General features: G+C 41.1%; 1 protein-coding gene and 1 long non-coding RNA gene across 3 annotated transcripts; one reads left to right on the forward strand and one right to left on the reverse strand.

Moving 5' to 3' along the window:
- Positions 1-3,339: 3,339 nt before the first annotated feature.
- LOC135098516 (uncharacterized) lies at positions 3,340-13,891 on the reverse strand. Of its 2 annotated transcripts, none has more exons than XR_010267099.1 (3): positions 13,713-13,891; positions 4,216-4,415; positions 3,340-3,481 (listed from the first exon to the last, which is right to left on the reverse strand). It is a non-coding gene; the product is annotated as an uncharacterized LOC135098516 (long non-coding RNA). The 2 variants fall into 2 exon arrangements; XR_010267098.1 differs by having other exon boundaries at positions 3,363-3,481; positions 4,134-4,415.
- LOC135097226 (cuticle protein AM1199-like) lies at positions 5,430-6,861 on the forward strand. Its single transcript, XM_063999012.1, has 3 exons — positions 5,430-5,952; positions 6,123-6,328; positions 6,506-6,861. The coding sequence occupies exons 1-3, from the start codon at positions 5,944-5,946 to the stop codon at positions 6,717-6,719; spliced, it is 429 nt and encodes a 142-aa protein (XP_063855082.1). The 5' UTR covers positions 5,430-5,943; the 3' UTR covers positions 6,720-6,861.
- Positions 13,892-20,055: the final 6,164 nt, after the last annotated feature.

Here is a 20,055-nt window from a genome sequence, read left to right on the forward strand (position 1 = left end):
AAAGAGATTGGACAAGAATACGAAAAAAAAACTATCTTGTCGTAAATTATGCAACCAGGGTATTATTAAATTTTGTTGTCCTCATTATTGATAGAAATTGACATGTCCTCATTATTGATAGAAATTGACAAATTTTGACTTTTAAAAGTAGGTGAAAAATCTGATATTTGTTCAGTATTAACTAGTAGTCATAAATACTTGGTAGAATGGCTGGAGATAAAAGATAAATGTAGGCTATTTGAAAACAAAACTTCTGCAGTGTCCCATTTATGTGATATCCAGGCAATCTGCAGTCTTTTGAGTATTTGTGACAAATTTTAAAGGCAAAATTACCATGCAAAATGTGTGATACTTAAAACCAGTTGTGTTGTTCATGTGTGTTGCACAGCACGTTAAGAGCAGACCTAGATAGCGAGATAAGTTTGCAGATGACACACAGACAGATAGGTAAATTAAATAAGGTCAGACTTGGATGCCATCATCTTGCAGGCACACTTGGACTACTGGACTGGAATAGACACGTAGATGGCAAATGTATTTTCATAAATTCAAAGCACTTTGCATAGATAGAAGAAATCCACTCAATGTATACACACAAAGAACAAAGCTCTGGTAAGTGAGTATAAAAACAATTCATAGAGGCAATAAATAAAGTGAATTAGATATTATTAATCCTAATTTTTAAAAGTGTTAAAAGTAGAAAAAGTCCTCAAGTCCTCAAGTAGTAATAATATATTTGCCACTAATTGCCACTAATCAATCCCATCTACTGTGTAGGAAGGATATAAGATAGAATCAATACAAATAAATGGGAATGATGATAAAAGGATACAGAGGATGTGAAGGTATCATTCATTCATTCCTTACAATAGGAGACTTTAGTTTTTAAATTTATATAGGTACCTTAGAAAGGGGGTCCTGATAGAGGTCATTTAGAAATATAGCAAAATTTTCAGGATAGAACAAACTACTGGATTCTTTGAAGTCTAAATATATATTTAAGAAAAAAGATAGGAAATAATTGATTCTCAAACTGTTTCATGAATGGAATAGACTGCTGAGTTATTATATATTAGGGTTTGGTACTTCACTAATATTCTTTTTTAATGTAATAACATTAAAGATTTTATGCCACTTCATGTTCTTCCCATTTCTATGCTATATACTGTATGCTAAAATCCTTATATGCTTTTATGCTGTTGTTACCCTATCTTCTCCATTGGGCTCCTCCAATCACACAATCTCATATCTGTATCTTTTCCTATCGCTCCCAAGGATCCCCAAAACAGAGGTGCTTCTGGTGTTTTTTCCTCTGCTAATTAGGGGGGGGGGGGACCTGAGCAGGTAGGAGGTTATCATGCTGATTTTCCTTGGAATGACTACTGCTTCCATGTTAGAGACCCATCTATGTCTGCTAGTGCATATAACAGAGGTGATAGATAGTGTCTGGCATGGAGGCATGGCATGGAGGCCATTACATTCCTCACTGTTTTTCTCATACTATATATAATAAATAATACAGAAGTGGCCCCACAAACGGTACTTGAGCCTTCCATCAACAGCTATCACCTGAAATCTCATATGAATCTTGCCTTGTGACTCTAGCCAAAAAAACATCTCCAATGATTTTGCTTCATCTTTCCCTCCTTTATTTCATTCAACCTGATGGCACCACAGCCATCTCATCTATTTCTAAAGCTAAAACACTTGCCCAAAACCTTTGCTAAAAACTCTACCGTGGATGATTCAAGGCTACCACCCATTAAAAATCTTTTGCAGTGATTTTTCCATGCCCTTTGCTGACCTACCTAATGGGGGGGGGGAGTCCCTCCTATTGTTCTCTGAAACTGTCTCCATGCTTGCTTGCACCTTGTACCTTTCCTTCTTGCTGGAAGTTTGTAGGCAGGCATTCAGCCTGTTCCTATAAAGGGTGACCATTCTAATCTCTCAAACTACCTTCCTGTTGCTTTTAAACCTTGCTAGCTTAATTTCCTGCCTATCAAAAGTTTTTGAATATCATCAACAAGAAGATTCTTAAACATCTATATCACTTCACAACCTTCCATATATGATCAGTATGGGTTCTGTTAAGCCGCTCTACTGGTGATCTTCTGGCTTTCCTTATCGTGTCTGTCATCCTCTAAGAAATTTTGGTGAAACTTTTCCTGTTGCCTTAGGCATATCAAAAAAGCTTTTGACAGTCTGGCACAAAGCTTTTATTTCCAAACTACCCTCCTATGGCTTCTATCCTTTTCTCTAGCTTCATCAAAAGTTTCCTTTCTGACTTTTCTATTACTGCTGTGGTAGATGGTCACTGTTCTCTTATATCTATTAACTGGTGTTCCTTAGAGTTCTGTCCTGTCACCCACTCTCTTCCTATTATTTATTCATCAATGATCTTTCTTCTAAACCAAACTTCTTGTCCTATCCCACTCCCTACACTGATGATACATACCCTAAACCAAACTTCTTGTCCTATCCCACTCTCTACACTTATGATACAACCACCCTGCACTTTATTCCATATCTTTATAGATAGATATCCAACCCTTCAGGAAGTATACATTTCATGCAGGGAAGCCACAGAACACCTGACTTCTGATCTCTCTAAAATTTCTTGCTTAGAATTGTTCAATGCCTCAAAAACTCAATTCCTCCATCTATGAACTCAACACAACCTTCCAGACAACTATCCCCTCTTCCAATGATGCTCAACTGTCCCTCTTCTACACTGAACATCCTGTCTGTCTTGTCCTTTATGTATAATCTAAACCAGAAACTTCACATCTCATTAGCTAAAACAGCTTCTGTGAGGTTAGGCATTCTGAGTCATCTCTGCCAGTTTTTCTCACTTCCACCTAGCTGCAGACTTTCTACAGGGCCCTTATCCATATCCATGTACATACGAGAACATAAGAAATAAGGGAAGCTGCAAGAAGCGACCAGGCTTACACATGGCAGTCCCTGTATGAAATATACCTACCTATTTCCATCTATTATCCCCATTCATACCTGTCTACTCTTTTTTCTCTTAAAGCTCTCTCTAATGTCCTAGCACTAACAACATGATTACTGAGTCCGTTCCACTCATCATGTCCTAGCACTAACAACATTATTACTGAGTCCGTTCCACTCATCATGTCCTAGCACTAACAACATGATTACTGAGTCTGTTCCACTCATTTATCACTCTATTTGAGAACCAATTTTTTCCTGTCTCCTTCCTAAACCTATGCGGGGGGGGGTTCCACTCATTGTTTTTATAGACTGGATGAAATCAAAAAACCTTTTTCATCTTAACTCTTCTGGACTGCCTTCAGCCTCTCTCATCACTGCAATGTTGCATCTATTGCTGTCTTCTGCTGCTATTTTCATGCTGACTGGTCTTCTGATCTTGCTGCTAACTGCATGCCTCCCCTCCTTTTCTGGCTTTGCTGCACAAGACTTTCTTCTTTCTCTCATCTCTGTTCTGTCCACCTCTCTAATATGCAAGAAGAATAATGGAAGTAGCCCATTTAAAAGCATGGATTTCTTGGTAAAACAAATATATAATTCTAATGCTGACACAAAGAAGAATTTCTATTTATATAAAAATAAAAGTTGGGCAAGTAGAATGTGATTATGGTAATTTTTTTTTCTTTTTTTACATAAGAGGGCCACTGGCCAAGGGAAACAAGAAAAAATCCTATTAAGGTGCCAGTCCAAAAAAGGGATGAGTGTCTTGAAACCTCCCTCTTGACAGAGTTTATCAGAAAACTCGAACTCGCTGCCATTAGAATTACATTTGTTTTGCCCAGAAAGCCATGCTTTTTTTTAAATGTGCTACTTCCACATTTTTTATCTTGATGATTTTTTTTAATCACACTGTAAATAATTTGCAAGTGTAATAAAATGTTTCAAATACTTAAAGTGTTTCTCTCTACAAACACTTGCACACTACTCCTAATTCTCCATATTGCAGTGACCTTTTAATAAATGATTAGTAATTTATTTATTTTATTTTTCCTATGCACACTCTCGTGGCAATGTTTCATTCATGAAAAAATGTCTGCTTTCCTATCTCTTTCAATATTGTAGGGTCTTTTATTCCCAGAATCAGTCCAATTACTATGAATATGATGATGTATACATACCTCCACTTGTTTGTTTGTGGCTTAAGCTACTATTGATGTGTTGCATTGTCTCCCCAGACAAAACACCATCATCTGACCTCACCTTGACTGTCTGTGTCTCCCTACTCTGGGCTGTTCACATTAGGTGTCATTGCAGCTAATTAGCCATCCACCTTGCTCCATCTTCTACATCTACACACATTACTTTTGCATCTTCCTGTATTGTATGCATTAACCACCTCTCGTCTTCCTCTTCTCTGTGTACTCCTTATCTCTCTCCTTTGCACATACACATGGCCATGTCTGTAATCAAAATAAGGTAAATAAATAACTGTGCTCCTTAGATATATAACAACTATTGTTTTGCTTATAATGCATAATTAATGCTAGTCTGTATAAATTAATGAGTATTCACAAATGTGTTACGTATATATGTTGTGTATATTTTGTCCTATGGCAGAGAGAGAGAGAATTGTTATTGTCATGAAATCAATTTCAAAGGTTAACTGCTGTGATTCCATGACATTATTTACACCACCTGCATGCCGCCTCACCTACACCACTCCCTCCCCTCCCCTTCTGCATGTCACCCTACTCCACATTTGCTTTCTCTTGGCAACTTCATGGCCGTCCTGCAACCCACTGAATACTTGCCCAGCTTCTCCCAGAGCAGCAAAACAAGTAAGAAATATGTGACACGTAAACTATTTATTATGACATCCACAGGCACATTTTCATTACCCAGTCTAGATTCAGTGCTCCAGTTGATGTATACCAGTCTCTCTACAGTGTCTTGGAGCTGAAAGCGAGTCAAACCTCACCCAAGCTGGTTATAAGTAGACATTAAAGATGGGATGAATTTAGTAAGTCGTTTATTTATTTACTTATTTTTATTTATTTTTTTATTTATTTATTTACTATTTAATCTTTAACCCTTAATTGTTCTGGTGCTTTCATGAGCAACCATCAAGCAACAATACTGATTATAACGATTATTCTTGGAGCTCACAGCACTGGCAGCTTTCCTAGCACTAAGAAATTACAAATGATAGTGTAATAATAATAACGTGTATATTTCTACTGGACCACAAACAAAAAAAAAAATGTTTATGACATGCACGCTCCACTCTGCATTGCTGTATATACTACTACTACTACTACTAATAATAATAATAATAATAATAGAAAATCACGGTAAGGATGGATGAAAAGTAGGGATGAAGAGGAAACTATGTAGAGAAAAAAAAAATTCACTGGGATGGCCTGAAGTAGAAGGGCAACGGATATATATGAAAAAAAAAAAAAAAAAAAAAAGACGGAGAAGCCTTTGCTGCCTTTGTCTTGCAGTGAAATCACTAAAGGCTGACAATGCTAATGCTGGTGATGATAATACCTCTAAAACCGGTTGTAAAGTAACACCACCAGCCACGCCCAGGATGCACCCGGCATGGAGATCCGCGGCCTGGTTGACAGACACCACGTGGGAAGAGGTCTTTGTCGCCCGTCCCGCCAAGCGAGTTACTCAACCTGCGTGCCTTGAACTTGTTCCTCATAATCCGAGTGAACGATTTTTTACGTGACTGCAAACACCGCCTCAGGAATTCAAAGCCCTTTTTTTAGTGCAGTGAATCTAGTGCCATTTAACGCATAACTTGTCGGTGAAGCAATATTAGTGTTAATTTGATCCTCATGTCTGACCTGATAATGGCAATGATCAAGGATAAAATTTTACACGAAGAATCCTGAGCAGTATATAAGCGACAGAAGACAGCGTAATGACATCAGTCAGCAGCATCCTGTCCATTTGCGTCTCGACATAACCACCACCACCATGAAGACTGTGAGTACTCGTTCTTCCATCAAAGCTCTTCCTACAGACGCCATGTAACAAAATGCAGTCATCCTTTTTTTGGGGGAGTTACCTCTACTGTCCCTCTCGCAGGTAATTTGCCATGTTCATCTCAGATTACTTTCTGACGATTGTCATTCATGTTGTTTGTTGTGACTTAGGTTGTAATGCTGGCGCTGGTCGCTGTGGTGACGGCAGACAAGCTGTACGAACCGCCATCCAAAGACAAATCTCACATTGCCATCATTAAGGACGAGAGAGTGCAGCCTGACGCCAAGGGATACTATGTCTTCGATGTCGAGACCGAGGATGGTATTCAGAGGCACGAGTCTGGCGGGGAGGGCGGCAGACAGCAGGGGTCTTACAGGTGAGGCGGCAACTTGTGTATGTGGACAGACTGGAGGTGGTAAATATCCGAAGCTGTTCCTTCTTGCTGGAGTGCAGAATTACAACTGTCGGAAAGTAATATGAACCTCAACTGTACAATTATCTACTCTTATTCATAAAACACTTCTCCACTCCTTAATTCTTCTCCTATCCACAGCTACACCGCCCCTGACGGCACACCAGTCTTCGTAAAGTTTGTCGCAGACGACCAAGGCTACCATCCCGAATCTGATCTGCTGCCCGTGGCCCCCGAGTTCCCCTATCCCATCCCCGAGTTCGTGCTGGACCAGATCGCCTTCGCTGCCAAGGAGGACGCCGCCAAGGCCAGCGTTAAGGCGAGGAAGCCCAGCCAGAGTTACGGTGCGCCGTAATGACATTAATTCACATGGTTAATTTATCTTCTCGCGTTACTGGAATTTGCCTTCTCCTATGTGCCTCACAGCCTCCCCATCATGCCTCCAAATACTCTAACTGATTGATCTGTGTGTGTGTGTGTGTGTGTGTGTGTGTGTGTGTGTGGTGGGGGGGGAGGGCGGGGCGCGCGCTGTATATTCTGTAATTACCTATTTATTTATTACATTTAATACATCCATGACTTGTACATGAATAAATTGCATGTTCGAAATTACGTGTTTCACTTTTTTTTTTCTACGTATCTAAGAAATTAACATTAAAGACACACAATAAATAAATTAAATAAATAGTATGTAGAATAAATAATTAGATATAAAATAAAATAGAAATAAGGCGTGCCCATTTTCTACTCTAAAAGTTAATCAGAAAATGTTAAAAAGAACGCCAATCTATTGCTGAAGACGTCTTGAAGTTCCTCTCTTGTAATGCATGAACTTCTCAGGATTACACAAGTCCCTGCCACCTCATTTTCTGTGAACTTTAGGGATACATTTTCTTTAACATAAAAGTATACCTATTATATTTTTACAACTACATGTACTGGCTGATTTAGAGACAAGTAGTGCCATTCAAACACATTGTTATGTATATTTTGTGCAATCCCTTATCTAATGCCTATCTTACCTAATACCTAGCTATCTCACTTCACTTTTTTTTTTTTTTGGGGGGGGAGGGGAGTACTACATTTCTTTCATTCAGAGAACATGTTAAACATTCAACGCTCAGACTATCGGTGCTGCTCAGTCCTGCATGGCACAGGCGTTAATATTTCCACAGCATCATATAGTCAGTGAGCGGCGGCCACCATCATATCCCAAACCAAAGTCTAATGACTTTTGTAATTACGTGAAATTTACGCGAAATGTCAACGTAGATTACCCGAGTGCTGAATTACACACACACACACACACACACACACACACACACACACACACACACACGCGCGCGCGCGCGCGCGGAAAATACGGATCTACTGCAAAAAATACAAGTCCATAACTCTTCCAGCCTGTTTGTAGCAGCAGGAAACAAATCAGACAGGTGAGTAGCAACAAGGAACAGCGCGGTACAGGAATACCTCAAGGAGAACAAAGGAGGGCGGCTATAAGAACATAAGAAATAAGGGAAGCTGCAAGAAGCGACCAAGCTTACACATGGCAGTCCCTGTATGAAATATACCTACCTATTTCCATCTATTATTCCCATCCATAAACTTGTCTAATCTTCTCTTAAAGCTCTCTAGTGTCCTAGCACTAACAACATGATTACTGAGTCCGTTCCACTCATCTACCACACTATTTGAGAACCATTTTTTTCCTATCTCCTTCCTAAACCTTATTTTTTCAAGCTTGAACCCGTTATTTCTTGTTCTACCCTGGTTGCTGATCCTAAGAATTTTGCCTACATCCCCCTTGTTTATAACCCTTATACCACTTTAGACTTCTATCAGGTTCCCTCTTAACCCACGTCTCTCTAAAGAATGTAAATTTAACAGCTTCAACCTCGCCTCGTAAGGAATACTCCTCATCCCCTGTATCCTTTTAGTCATTCTCCTCTGTACTGATTCTAATAGACCTATATCTTTCCTGTAATGTGGGGACTAGAACTGCACAGCGTAGTCTAGATGAGGTCTGACCACCGCCAAGTATAACTTTAATATTACTTCCGGCCTTCTACTTTTAACACTCCTAAAAATGAATCCTAGTACTCTATGATTACATAGTGTTTGGAAGAAGGATTAACAATGGCATTTTTTAAATCTAATTTTTTTTTTTTTTTTTTTTTTTTTTTTTTTTTTATGTATGTAAGCACTGAATTACTTCGAACATTTATACAACATACCCTTGCAAATTTTCATTAAATATGAAAACAATTCAAATTTGCATGTCCACATGAAAATAGTCCTTAGTAAGCCTTCATACATTGACGCAAACACTAATAAGAGCAGGCAAGAGGTGATTGGAGGAGGTTGAGGAAGGACTTCATCCCACACTAAAATAATATGAGTAAGCATCATCATGAATGATGATGCTTACTCAATCCTACTTGCTAAGCACACCTTGGCACCACTCAAAGGTGACAGCGGCGGCACTCAGTGTGTGAAATCACTTGATGCACTTAAGTGTTGCAGTGATAAGTGTTCATGCCAAGGGCGGCAGGTATCAATAGGTTAATGATTACTTATGTGTCAACAATGTGACTGATTATTATTTATGAGAACATAACTATCCTGGATAGCATAGTTTATGAATTTGTACCAGAATGCTGGAAATATTTACGTGTGTATAGAAGTGCCTTCAAAACTATAATAATTTGAGAACAAATCTATCGTGGAGAGCATAGTTTGTTAATCTGTATGTTATGCAAGAACCATTTTTCGTGTGTATACAAATTACTTCAAAATTCCGTAAAGTATTTAGATACTGGATAGTCAGGCGAACTTTTCTCACATTGCCACCATGCCGTGAAGGGAGTACTCTGTATTGCTTTTCTTGTTCTCTCAGTATTCATTTATCATTAAAAGGAAAATAAACGTATACTATTATATGGTACTACTATTATGGTGCTATTATATGGTATGTTATATCGTGTATATAACATACCATTATATTTCTACTGCACCACCTTCGAATATCAAGTAAATCAATACAATAACAGGTAGTTTATATTATCATTACTTTGTTTTCCCGTTTCATACTTCTCAGTTCAAGATCCTAATTTCTTTTCATATTACGAGGCCTTTTCAATCAGTCAGGTGAAACCCAAAGCCAAATCTCGAACGAGGTGGCTTTGATGGGATTCCACAGGGCAGCAGCCAAACGCCTCATTAAAGGACCGCTGGCAAACACAATGGCCCGATGGGTTTACTTTGGTTGTACACTTATATGACCACTGACGGCCTTCAAGCGTGACGAGAAGCCCAGTCCATGACTGTCCATCATAGGTCAAGGCATGGGGAAGATGGGGAAGATGGACACGAGCGAGGAGAGCATCACGTGACAAAGGAAAGGCTGACTGGGTTGAGTGTCAGCTGCCTCACGTTTCTAAAATTATCTCATGACAATTCATACAACTTTAAACAGCTTGGACGAAAATAAACACCAACGAAGGATACAGTCATTCATCTTTCATCTCTTCCTCCATCCCACGACACGCCCTCCAATGACCTTGTCGTCCTTTCAGCGACATTTCTGCGCAACACGCGAACCCACTCCCTTCCTCCCACTCTCTCTCTCTCTCTCTCTCTCTCTCTCTCTCTCTCTCTCTCTCTCTCTCTCTCTCTCACCACGTTTCCTCTGGGGACACAACAGGACCTCCTGAGTTTCACCTCCCGTCCTTCTGCCGCGGCAAGAGGTTCACCATGACCGAGCAGCAAAGGTCCCGTAGACCAAACAGAACTGGTCCGCGCCTGCCCCGTCGCACCACACCCCATCGCTGCTCTTGTTCCTCACTCCTCCCTACTCCCCATTCCTCCTTCCCTAGCTGGGTTACTCGCTTAGTCATGTCTACAGAAGCTGGTATGAAGACGGTAATGGCTAACAGTTTGGGCTTTCGTTGGTTCCATGTTTGGCTGCGATCAGACCGATGCAATCATGCCATATAAGGGAGGTGGCTAGCCGGCGCCGCGTCCGCCCTAGTATATCAATTAGACCACCGTGCAAGACGTCCCTGGGTATCCTTTCTTCTCTAGCTCAGCAGGTCGCACTTTTAAAATCACGCCTCTTCCATGAAAATTAAAAGAAATGAAGCATGACATTTTAATGATGCAGACTGTAGCGGAAACTTTTTGGATATTACGTACAAAGACCATAAAAACACACAGAAATGTGCAAGAGGCCAAAGATTCTATATTTGTTACTCCCCTTAAGTGTCTCGATATTGTCACTTCGCTAATTATAAAATTTAAGAGGTATAAATTAAATAATATATGAATGAAATTCTGAACATTTCTATCAATCATCCCATTGAAAACCACGTAATCTCTCTGGTTTCCTGGGCACTGACCTAATTACTGTGCCTGATCCACCCACCTGGTACAAATCACTAAGTTCACTAAATTCCTTGTACACCATTGCTAGAGAATCATCTTCCTTTAACTTCAAGTTCAAACTTCAAACATTTTTGTGACAAGATAGAACAAATATTCCTCACGAAATATCAAGACTGACGATCATGTAATAATTATTGCACGTTTTGTTGTATACAACTATTCTGTGAATCTTACAATATAATGTCAAAGTTAGGCATATGATAGTAAGAGAAAACTGTTTGTCTAGTTTTAAGGGGCACTGACTGACACACCACTCTCTCTCTCTCTCTCTCTCTCTCTCTCTCTCTCTCTCTCTCTCTCTCTCTCTCTCTCTCTCTCTCTCTCTCCCCCCAAGGGCAGTGCGAGACGACCACAAACCAGCAATAAATGATAAAAGTGTAAAAAGTAGGATGGTGCTCAGAGTGACATGATCAACATTTGGTATTTGCAGGTGTCAAGCGTCTCCAAGTCTTCTCTGACATTCGGAGATGTGGAGCACGACTGGAGACGGTTCAGGATGAGGCACCGGATTCTCGGCGCTTTCTTTCATATTCTTAAACGTTTCGGACTTTAAACTGTACTTAAAATGCCTCTATTGGGAGTCATTGGGGTTTTCACTTTTCAATTGGGTTTTCATATTTCAGTGATACTTTAGAAAGGATGCTACAATGTACGTAAGTAGGAAAAACACGCATGGAAATACTTATGAACCTCTCTATAACATTGAAGATAGTCCTTGTGAGAGATGAAAACGTTAAGAATACAATGCCTTATCTAAACTACTTATAGCCTTCGTTACGGAAGTAGTCAAGGGTGCTTTCATTATTCAATGGATAAATTAACAACAAGAATTCTGCATCATCTTGTAATCCCTAATGAGGTCGACCGCTCTTGCACGTTATCGCCAGTACTTTTTATCCTCTGCATCTTGATTCAGGCCCAGCTGTCTCACCCCTCTGAATTCCATTCCCCCTACATCTAAAAGCTGTCTTTTTCATGAGAACCCGACTACTCATTCCTATAGAGTCTGAAAATTGTCCTTATGAGAGAACAAGGCATGCACACCTGTTTTCAGACGGGGGCGGAGTTAGGTAGGCAGGTGTCCACTACCCAGTTTATCAAAAGTGTTTCCTGCTGATGTACTGTACCACCACCTGCCCTTATAAGGAACTTTACTATCTACAAGGTATCTACAAGCATAAAAACTAGAGCCGGAGAGAGAGAGAGAGAGAGAGAGTCAATCCGGTGCTTATGTCACAATCATTATAGCTGAATATTTAATTGTTAGTCTTATTATTAGTAGAACATAACAACGTCTTATCCAGGTGATGTCAGTCTTACGTGGTGTTGCCTCAGCCGCCACCACGCACGCACACAGGTCAGCATTTTACAATACATTATCTCTCGAGATGTCAAGTGGAGTGATATGTTTTTCATAGCGTTCGTTTACAAAATTTACATATAAATAAGATGCAGGAAAAATAAACAATGCAAGCCGAGAACAAGGTACAGAAGATGCTAAAATTCCGAATGAATGTGTGTGTGTCCGTTGCCAGGGTGTCTGTCCGCCTGTCTGTCCGTTGCAAGGGTGTGTCTTAACCATCTATCCGTTACTAGGGTGTGTCTGTCCGTCAGTCCGTTGCCAGGGTGTGTCTGGTGGCTCCTCGCCTCGCCGCCAAGACGGACCCACGGGCAAGGTTTATAATAGCAACTAAATCCTTGCGTCAGATGCTGCAGGAGGGAAGACACGCCCTTTTGATCCCTTTCCACCTGCCCAGCCCTTCACCTGCACCTTTCTTCACCTCTGCATCCCTTCAGCTCATTAACTCTCCACCTGGTCACCTCGTTTCTCGTTCTCGCGCTCTTCTCGTTCTCTCGCTTTCGCTCTCACTGGTAAAATAACACACTAATTTCCTGCCTATCTCTATCTAACATTTCTTGTAAACTCTCCTCTTTTGTCCTCGTTACCTTTTCCACCTTTCTATCTCTTTCAAATTCGTCTCTTACTAACATAACACATTTTCACATTGTTCTCCCTTCATCTGCAGCTCTTCTCACCTCTTTAACCTTCTCATTAACTACCTTTTCACCTCGATTCCCCTTCACCTTTCCCTGCTTGAGCCCAGACATCTCTTCACACTCGAACTATCCTTGGATAGGGGAAGAGAAATGGGGGACAGCGTCGTGCGTCTCTAAAGATTGCTGAATACGTATCGTTTTAGTTGTGTACAAGTAAGGCACGTCCCTGTGGCCACTCTAGGTTGAAATCTGCATTCCCAACACGTTTAAAGGTCGCGGATGTAATGGTGGTCAGGGCAGCGGTGAAGTGTTTCAAGCAATGTGAATTAAGACACTGGCTGACCATCCTTCAATATCTTGCCTCTCTGACCTCCAACCCGCGGGACCCTAATGTTAGCGCCTGTGGAGGCCGCGCGTAAAGAAAAGAATCCAGAGCCACGAGAGAGAGAGAGAGAGAGAGAGAGAGAGAGAGAGAGAGAGAGAGAGAGGGGGGGGGAAAAAAATTAAGTTCGGCCTATACTTTGTCATGGCGTGGAGGGAAAAAAGTTATATTGGGCCTATAAACCTTTGGAAGGAGAACAATTGATCCCACAGTAATAACTGTGTGCGTGTGTGTGTGTGTGTGTGTGTGTGTTTTAACGTCGTTTCTCAGATCTATAGCTACGCTTTGTGAATAAAAAATACTTTGCAACTCCTTTAAGACATTACGTACACGAGGTTAACTACTACATATGAATATTTCACAGCATTACAGAAATAAAAATCATGCAGTGTTTTTTTCTTATCGTAAGTACATGACAAATTATAAAACAAACAATTCCATATGGCATGTATAAAACTTACGCCAGAGTGAGACAGCGAATTCCGGGTCTTCTATCATGGCTACACTTTCTTGTTCACATACCTTACCACAGTCTCTTCTAGTGTTCCTTGCCGAGTATTCCTGAGAATACTACAATATACAGCCACACTCCGCTCCACTTCCTCACGACACGCCCTGCTTGTAGTTGTTCTGACACGAGAAGGGAACAAATCAGGACAACTTTAGGAGGAGCAGCAACATACGGCACTTTCCTGCTTCCCACGCCGGGTCACTGACAGGGAGGGCCGCGGCGACGAGAGGCGTCGTGATTCGAAGCTTTGGTGTTTCGTTCACTGTATCATAGCTTGTATTGGGTAAAGTTTATATATTACTGAGAGGAGAATATCTATGTACATTTCATGCGTTTTAGTTTACTTATTGTTTTTTTTTTATTTACATGGTTTTATAATGGAATATTCAAATTGAGGTTAAAGAAAACCTATTATGATATAACAGCATAAACTCGTACTCTAAAACAACTAGTCATTTCAATTGCTATCACCATTTTGATAATTCTAGACGTAAATATTTTTTTTATGTTAAGTAAGAGCAGAGAAAAACAAGATCCCCATCACATGGCACAAACATTATAAAAGAAATAAATATAGAAACGAAAAAAAAAAAAAAATAGAGCAGAGAGTTGTTCCACCGGTGACTATTAATAGCAACGGTGATTAAGTGGTGCAGATACCAGGTGACATAAAACATGAGGCGAGGAGCATAAACCTCCCCTTTATCTCATGCTTTCTCCGCCAAACTTTACCGAGGGACACAAAGGCACGGCTATTATCTACGCCCTTGCTTTTGTGAGACTGACAGAAGGAGGAGATTAGCTATCTTCCTTCCTTTCTTTCGTTTACAATGGTTTACAAGAGAGAGGAGGCAAGAAACCAGCACGACCAGAGAAGCAGCAAGCAAGAAAACAGGTGCAGAGGACAGAGTTAAGTAATACCACAGTGGAGTGTGAAGACAAGCAGCTAAGGAACAGATGAGGCGAATGGCTTGTTACAGAGTTGCGTGTGAGTGGAGTCCAGGGAAGATAGAATCACTAGACCCACTCCATCTTCCTTGGTGGAGTCCCAGGCTTCTCTGCTATCACGAGATGTATGTTCTATGCAGGGACAGATAAAGCTCTTGTGGAAAACGAACAACTGAGGAGAGGAGAGCAACACTGTCCCTCTCGTTACTATGGTGATTGGAAGATTATTGCGAATTTAGGATGATACTTCACACAAACAAACAATTAAGAATCAGCTCTAATTTCTCATCCAGTACAATCATATCTTTATTTACTTCTCTTTGACGAACAATGGGTAACTTTGTGTGGCTTATAAGTTCCCTATAGTATTAAACTGGTTGAGACAGAAGGGAACCAGGTCTTGCAAATAGATTACAAATGACAAGTTGGAAAGGTTAAGAGAAACTCACACAGAAACTCACATACACAGGCATTCCACGACCTTTGGAAGTGAACACCTTTGTCTGGTCACTAATGTAAAAGGTAAACTTCTTCGTCATAATAATAATATTACACCACAGCGAGAGAGAGAGAGAGAGAGAGAGAGAGAGAGAGAGAGAGAGAGAGAGAGAGAGAGAGAGAGAGAGAGAGAGAGAGAGAGAGAGTACTGGAATAGAGGGGAAAAAAATATATATAGTACAGCCCGCAAAACTTCGATCCGTGTGTTTCGCCACGCGTGACGTAGTGGTCAGAATGTAGCAGTGTTGACCCCATGACCCAGCCGCCACCTCCATAGACAGGCCAGCTGCTTAACGTTACATTAGTGGCAGTGGCGACATCGGCGTCCACCTTCCGCGGCTAAGTAGGCAAAAACTGTTGCTTAATTGATTGACGGCTGCACTCTGAGAATTTGATCCTGCAACAGTGGCACCAGCGACCCTTGCACCAGCCTCGGATGCCACTGAAGAGAAGGCTGGGCAGGGTTTGGGGAATAATACTATTGCTGCTGCTACTACTACTACTACTACTACTACTACTACTACTACTACTACTACTACTACGACTACTATTTCTACTACTACTACTACTACTATTTCTACTACTACTCATACTACTACTACTACTACTGCTATTTCTACTACTACTACTACTACTACTACTACTACTACTACTATTTCTATTACTACTACTACTACTACTACAACTACTACTACTATTTCTACTACTACTACTACTACTACTACTACTACTACTACTACCACTACTACTATTATTTCTATAACAAGAACAACAACAACAACTACTACTACTACTTCTACTACTAATACTACAAGTCAACAATAACAACAACAAATTGGCTTTGGAACAAGTGACCACATGAATGGGAATGAAAGTGAGGTGTGGCATGAGCTGGAGGGATCGGTGTGGTGAAGTATGGCTAAGAGATGTAAGGAAAGGGAACAGAAGGATGTGCTTACCTCCAGTGTCTTGTGCATTTAGTTGGGGCACCCTCCATCCTCTCCACACTAATTCGTGGCTTCTCCTGGGCATCCTGCAAAGAAAGTAAAGAGAGTAGCAGTCAATCACCTTGTCTTGTGCGTTGAGTCATGTCTCCCCTTCTCGCCACCACTAACACTAAGTTTGTACAGTCGCGTTCAGAAGTCTTGGAACGTTCTACCTTCACTTCCACTGTGTTTAATATCTTTCCTCAGTCTTACGTCCTCTTTAGAATTAGTATCTATCAGTTGCCAGGTTTTATAACACACATCAGAGGACTCACGTTGAAGGCAAACAGCTTAAATTAAATTATTGGAAAAGAATATAGCACATGAACAGATTTTTGGCCGCGACTGGACTATATACCTCGTTATTAGACTAGCTTTGGGTCTCCCGGTGTGTGCAAATAAGTATAAGTATGAATAATGAATAAATTACAATGTTAACATTAGGAGAGAAAGAGTTCATTGATCATTATAAAGAATCAACACGTAATAAAAGTAGCAAGCTGGACCGCTCGCTGGGCTATCATCTATTACAGTTCCATCATTCCACCATTTTCTTCCGCGCATACTCTTCTTTCACTCCCACTTTCTATCTCCACAATCTAAACATAAATAACTACAAAGAAATAAATCAACAGGTCTTAAAGAAAACAAGATGAACCGGCCGCTTTACTACCATCATTACTGCACTAATTCATCGCTTTCTTCCACACATACCTTTCTTCATCCCACCTTTCTCTCCCATAAGACAAACAGTGTTAACTTGGCAGTGGCATGGATTCGAGTGGGCCAAGTTGAGAGCCGCCGGTGGGAGAATGTAGCGGGACAAAGGAAACTGGAGAATGGAACGGGACTTACTAACGGCGGCGGCAGTAACTGAAGACCTGAGTGATGGTACAGTTCACGGATGTTGGTGTTCATGAATCTTCCTATAAAATTACCTATCAATAAGTGTCGGACCATGTTATCTTAAACTCATCTTATTAACATTCTTACCGTATTTATTAGTATTTTCCTTTTGAACCATCTCATGCGGCGAAAGCGTTCAAGTGTTCAGATTTTTTTTAGTAGGGAAATTAGCGCTCTTTCATAACCCTATCCGGCTCCGAATTACCTTGTTGTTGCGGCGCCATAAGTGATCACCTTACAGTCTACAACCGTCCTTCACTTTGCATTAATTAATAAATGGTTTTCTTATCGCTCCCCCTCCTGAATTTCATCTTACCTTCCAGTTCGCCTTTCACTGCGCCTCGCCGCTGCCTCCATCTGGGTCTGGGATGAATATTAAAACGGAAAGCATCACCGCTCACTCCCTCTAGACTAACGTACGATTTGTGTTATATATAAATAGCTACTCATTAAGTCTTACACATGAACAATGCTTAGCGGACATAGCAAATACATCTATTCAGTTATTGCCTACACGTGTCATATTAGATAAAAGGAATAAACACAATAATCTTTAGCAGAAATACACATGCACATTTACACACAAATAAAGAATGATGAAACCAGTACATACAAAATGACCATACAAACTTGGCCCCGTCACCACATAAGTATAAGACCATGTTCTCCAGTGCCTCGAAAATGTTCTCGAATACTTTTAACAAGCTTCAGTGAAAGTTATTGGAATTATCAGGAGCGTCTTTATGATTCGAGTAATAGTTTAACATGAATTGTGGAAACTTAGTTCTGATTATATTCTCAAATGTTTCAAGAATTACCAAGACCATTTTTTTCAACAGGCTTCAGTGAAAGTTATTGGCAAGTTCAAGCGCGTCTTCATGATTCAAGTAAAAACATGTGTTTTGCACTATTAATGAAAAAAAAAAAAAAGATAAATATTCAATGAAAACCCGACTAATTATCTCTGCAGAGTCTCTGAACAATCCTAATGAAAGCCAAACATTTAAAAAAATACAGGAGATAGACTCAATTAAGTCTTCATCACAGTTTGGGGCTGAGGATCTCTGAAACGCTCCAAGAAGCTGTCCCCCTCCGCCCCCCCCCCCCAAAAAAAAGTGGTACTAATAATGAGCTGTTTGTCAACCTATCCATACACCACAAATAACTTTTTCTTCTTGCAACGACAAATATAATAAACTGCTTACCGTGTTCAAAGTGTTTAAAGCCGAGTAGCTCTATGGTGTACTGTTAGCTGGCTTCCTAAAGGTCCCATTTGAATCCTAACCCATGCTAGTTCCTCGGTAGCAGTAGCGTCCTCTCGCAACTCTACCAGTACTATATGACCTCATTGTTGCGGCGCTATACCTTAATTAATCTTAAAAGGTCAAACATTGTTCTGTCATCTCGCTCTAATCCACGCACTGAGGCTCGATTGGCGTATAAGACCCTCTACTGGGCACTGAGAGACTGGCTGAGTGGGTCAAATGAGGGAGTTAAATTTGTGAGCAACTGCCAGAACACAATCTTGGGCTATATATTATCTTAAGCACTTTTGATTTATAGGCGACTCCGGACATTCTTAGTTATCAGTTGATCTTGTTCTTTACATTGCTTACTGCTTCTGATTACAATTTCTAGCAGGTTGTGTGGATGGTGATTCGAGTAATATTGGTGATGCTTCGCGACTCACTTCATTCTCAGAAGTCAGTTTACCTCGTCAACTTTAAATGCTGTGTGTGATTGAAGATAGCTACTGTAGATGTATTGGTATTCTGTATAGATCCATTTACTGTTATTGGTGGTAACGTGAGTAAAATTATATGTGCAGAAGGCATAATTCAAAAAAATTATCGACAAAGAGGACATTTTATCAAAACAAAGTTATGCGCACAACAGATATAACTGATTTCGTAAAGTTATCTATACAGAAGACGTGGCCTATATAATAAACTTATACATACAGAATACATAAGATAATAATATTAAACGCAGAGAAGGCATAATTTCAGCATATATTGTGTGGTGTGTCTCTCATTTCCATAGACACGTGCCTGATGGGCGTGCCTTTGAGAAGCGGTCAGGTACAGGTAGGAGTACCTTGCAAGGAAGACGTGCCCATTAGGACTTGATCAGCGGCTGGGAAGGAAAGCTCATTTCCTCACCCACACGGTCGACGAGGAAAACATACAGCACTCTTCATTACAATAAGCGCTAACGAGACGGTAATTGGCAGAGGGGTGAACATTAACGCCAGGAACAGTAATACCGTGAGTGGAGGCGCCAGGTGGGAGGCAGCAGCCCGGCCCACGCACCTGTGAAGAGGGAGGGCGGGGAAGGGGAGGGGGAGGAAAGGAGGAGAGGGCATCACCCGGTGAGAGGGAAAGGAAGGCCGCGGAAAGGCCAGCGGGGCGGCAGGCAGGAGGCCGGCAGGGTGTGGTCAGCGGTGGAGAGCAGGCCAGACCGGCCACCACCACCGCCACTACCATCACCAGCATAACCTCCACTCCGGTACCATCCCCGTCACCACTCCACCGCTGCCACAGGGTTGCCATTCACCTGGTGTTAATCTGGTCTTGCTCACCTTCCTCTGATTAACTGACGCCATCATAATCGAGACTTGTTTAGTAAGACACATAGATAAGCAAGGCAGAGGGCGCGGGCAGTAGCAGAATTAATTAAGCTCTCTCTCAGTAAGAAAAAAAGTGGAGAAAAAAAGATGATGGTTTCCTAGCCCGTAAAGGCACCATGAATCTGTCAAGATAAGGCCAGACCAGGACGGTGATAATTTATCTTTCTTACGCGTGCAGCATCGCATTGCCTCTACCCCGTGCACAGAGGCAATGGATCGCGCCGCCCACGTAAGTGACCGCCCCCAGGAACCGACCGTGTCCCTGGGGTACCAAGGACAGACCTAGTGAGTGAAAGTAACACCCCCGCTCTCCCCCCCTCCTCCTTCTCCTCTTCCTCCTCGTCGTCGTCGTGGGATGTAATGATTCACTATACAGCACTGCCCAAC

The sequence above is a fragment of the Scylla paramamosain genome, chromosome 4, assembly GCF_035594125.1.
Source record: "Scylla paramamosain isolate STU-SP2022 chromosome 4, ASM3559412v1, whole genome shotgun sequence".
NCBI classification, from domain to species: domain Eukaryota; kingdom Metazoa; phylum Arthropoda; class Malacostraca; order Decapoda; family Portunidae; genus Scylla; species Scylla paramamosain.

Bases quoted from the DNA above. Each gene is read 5' to 3' on its own strand.
- LOC135097226 (XM_063999012.1), top strand. The intron at 6,329-6,505 runs GTGAGGCGGCAA...TCCTATCCACAG, and splicing joins AGACAGCAGGGGTCTTACAG to CTACACCGCCCCTGACGGCA.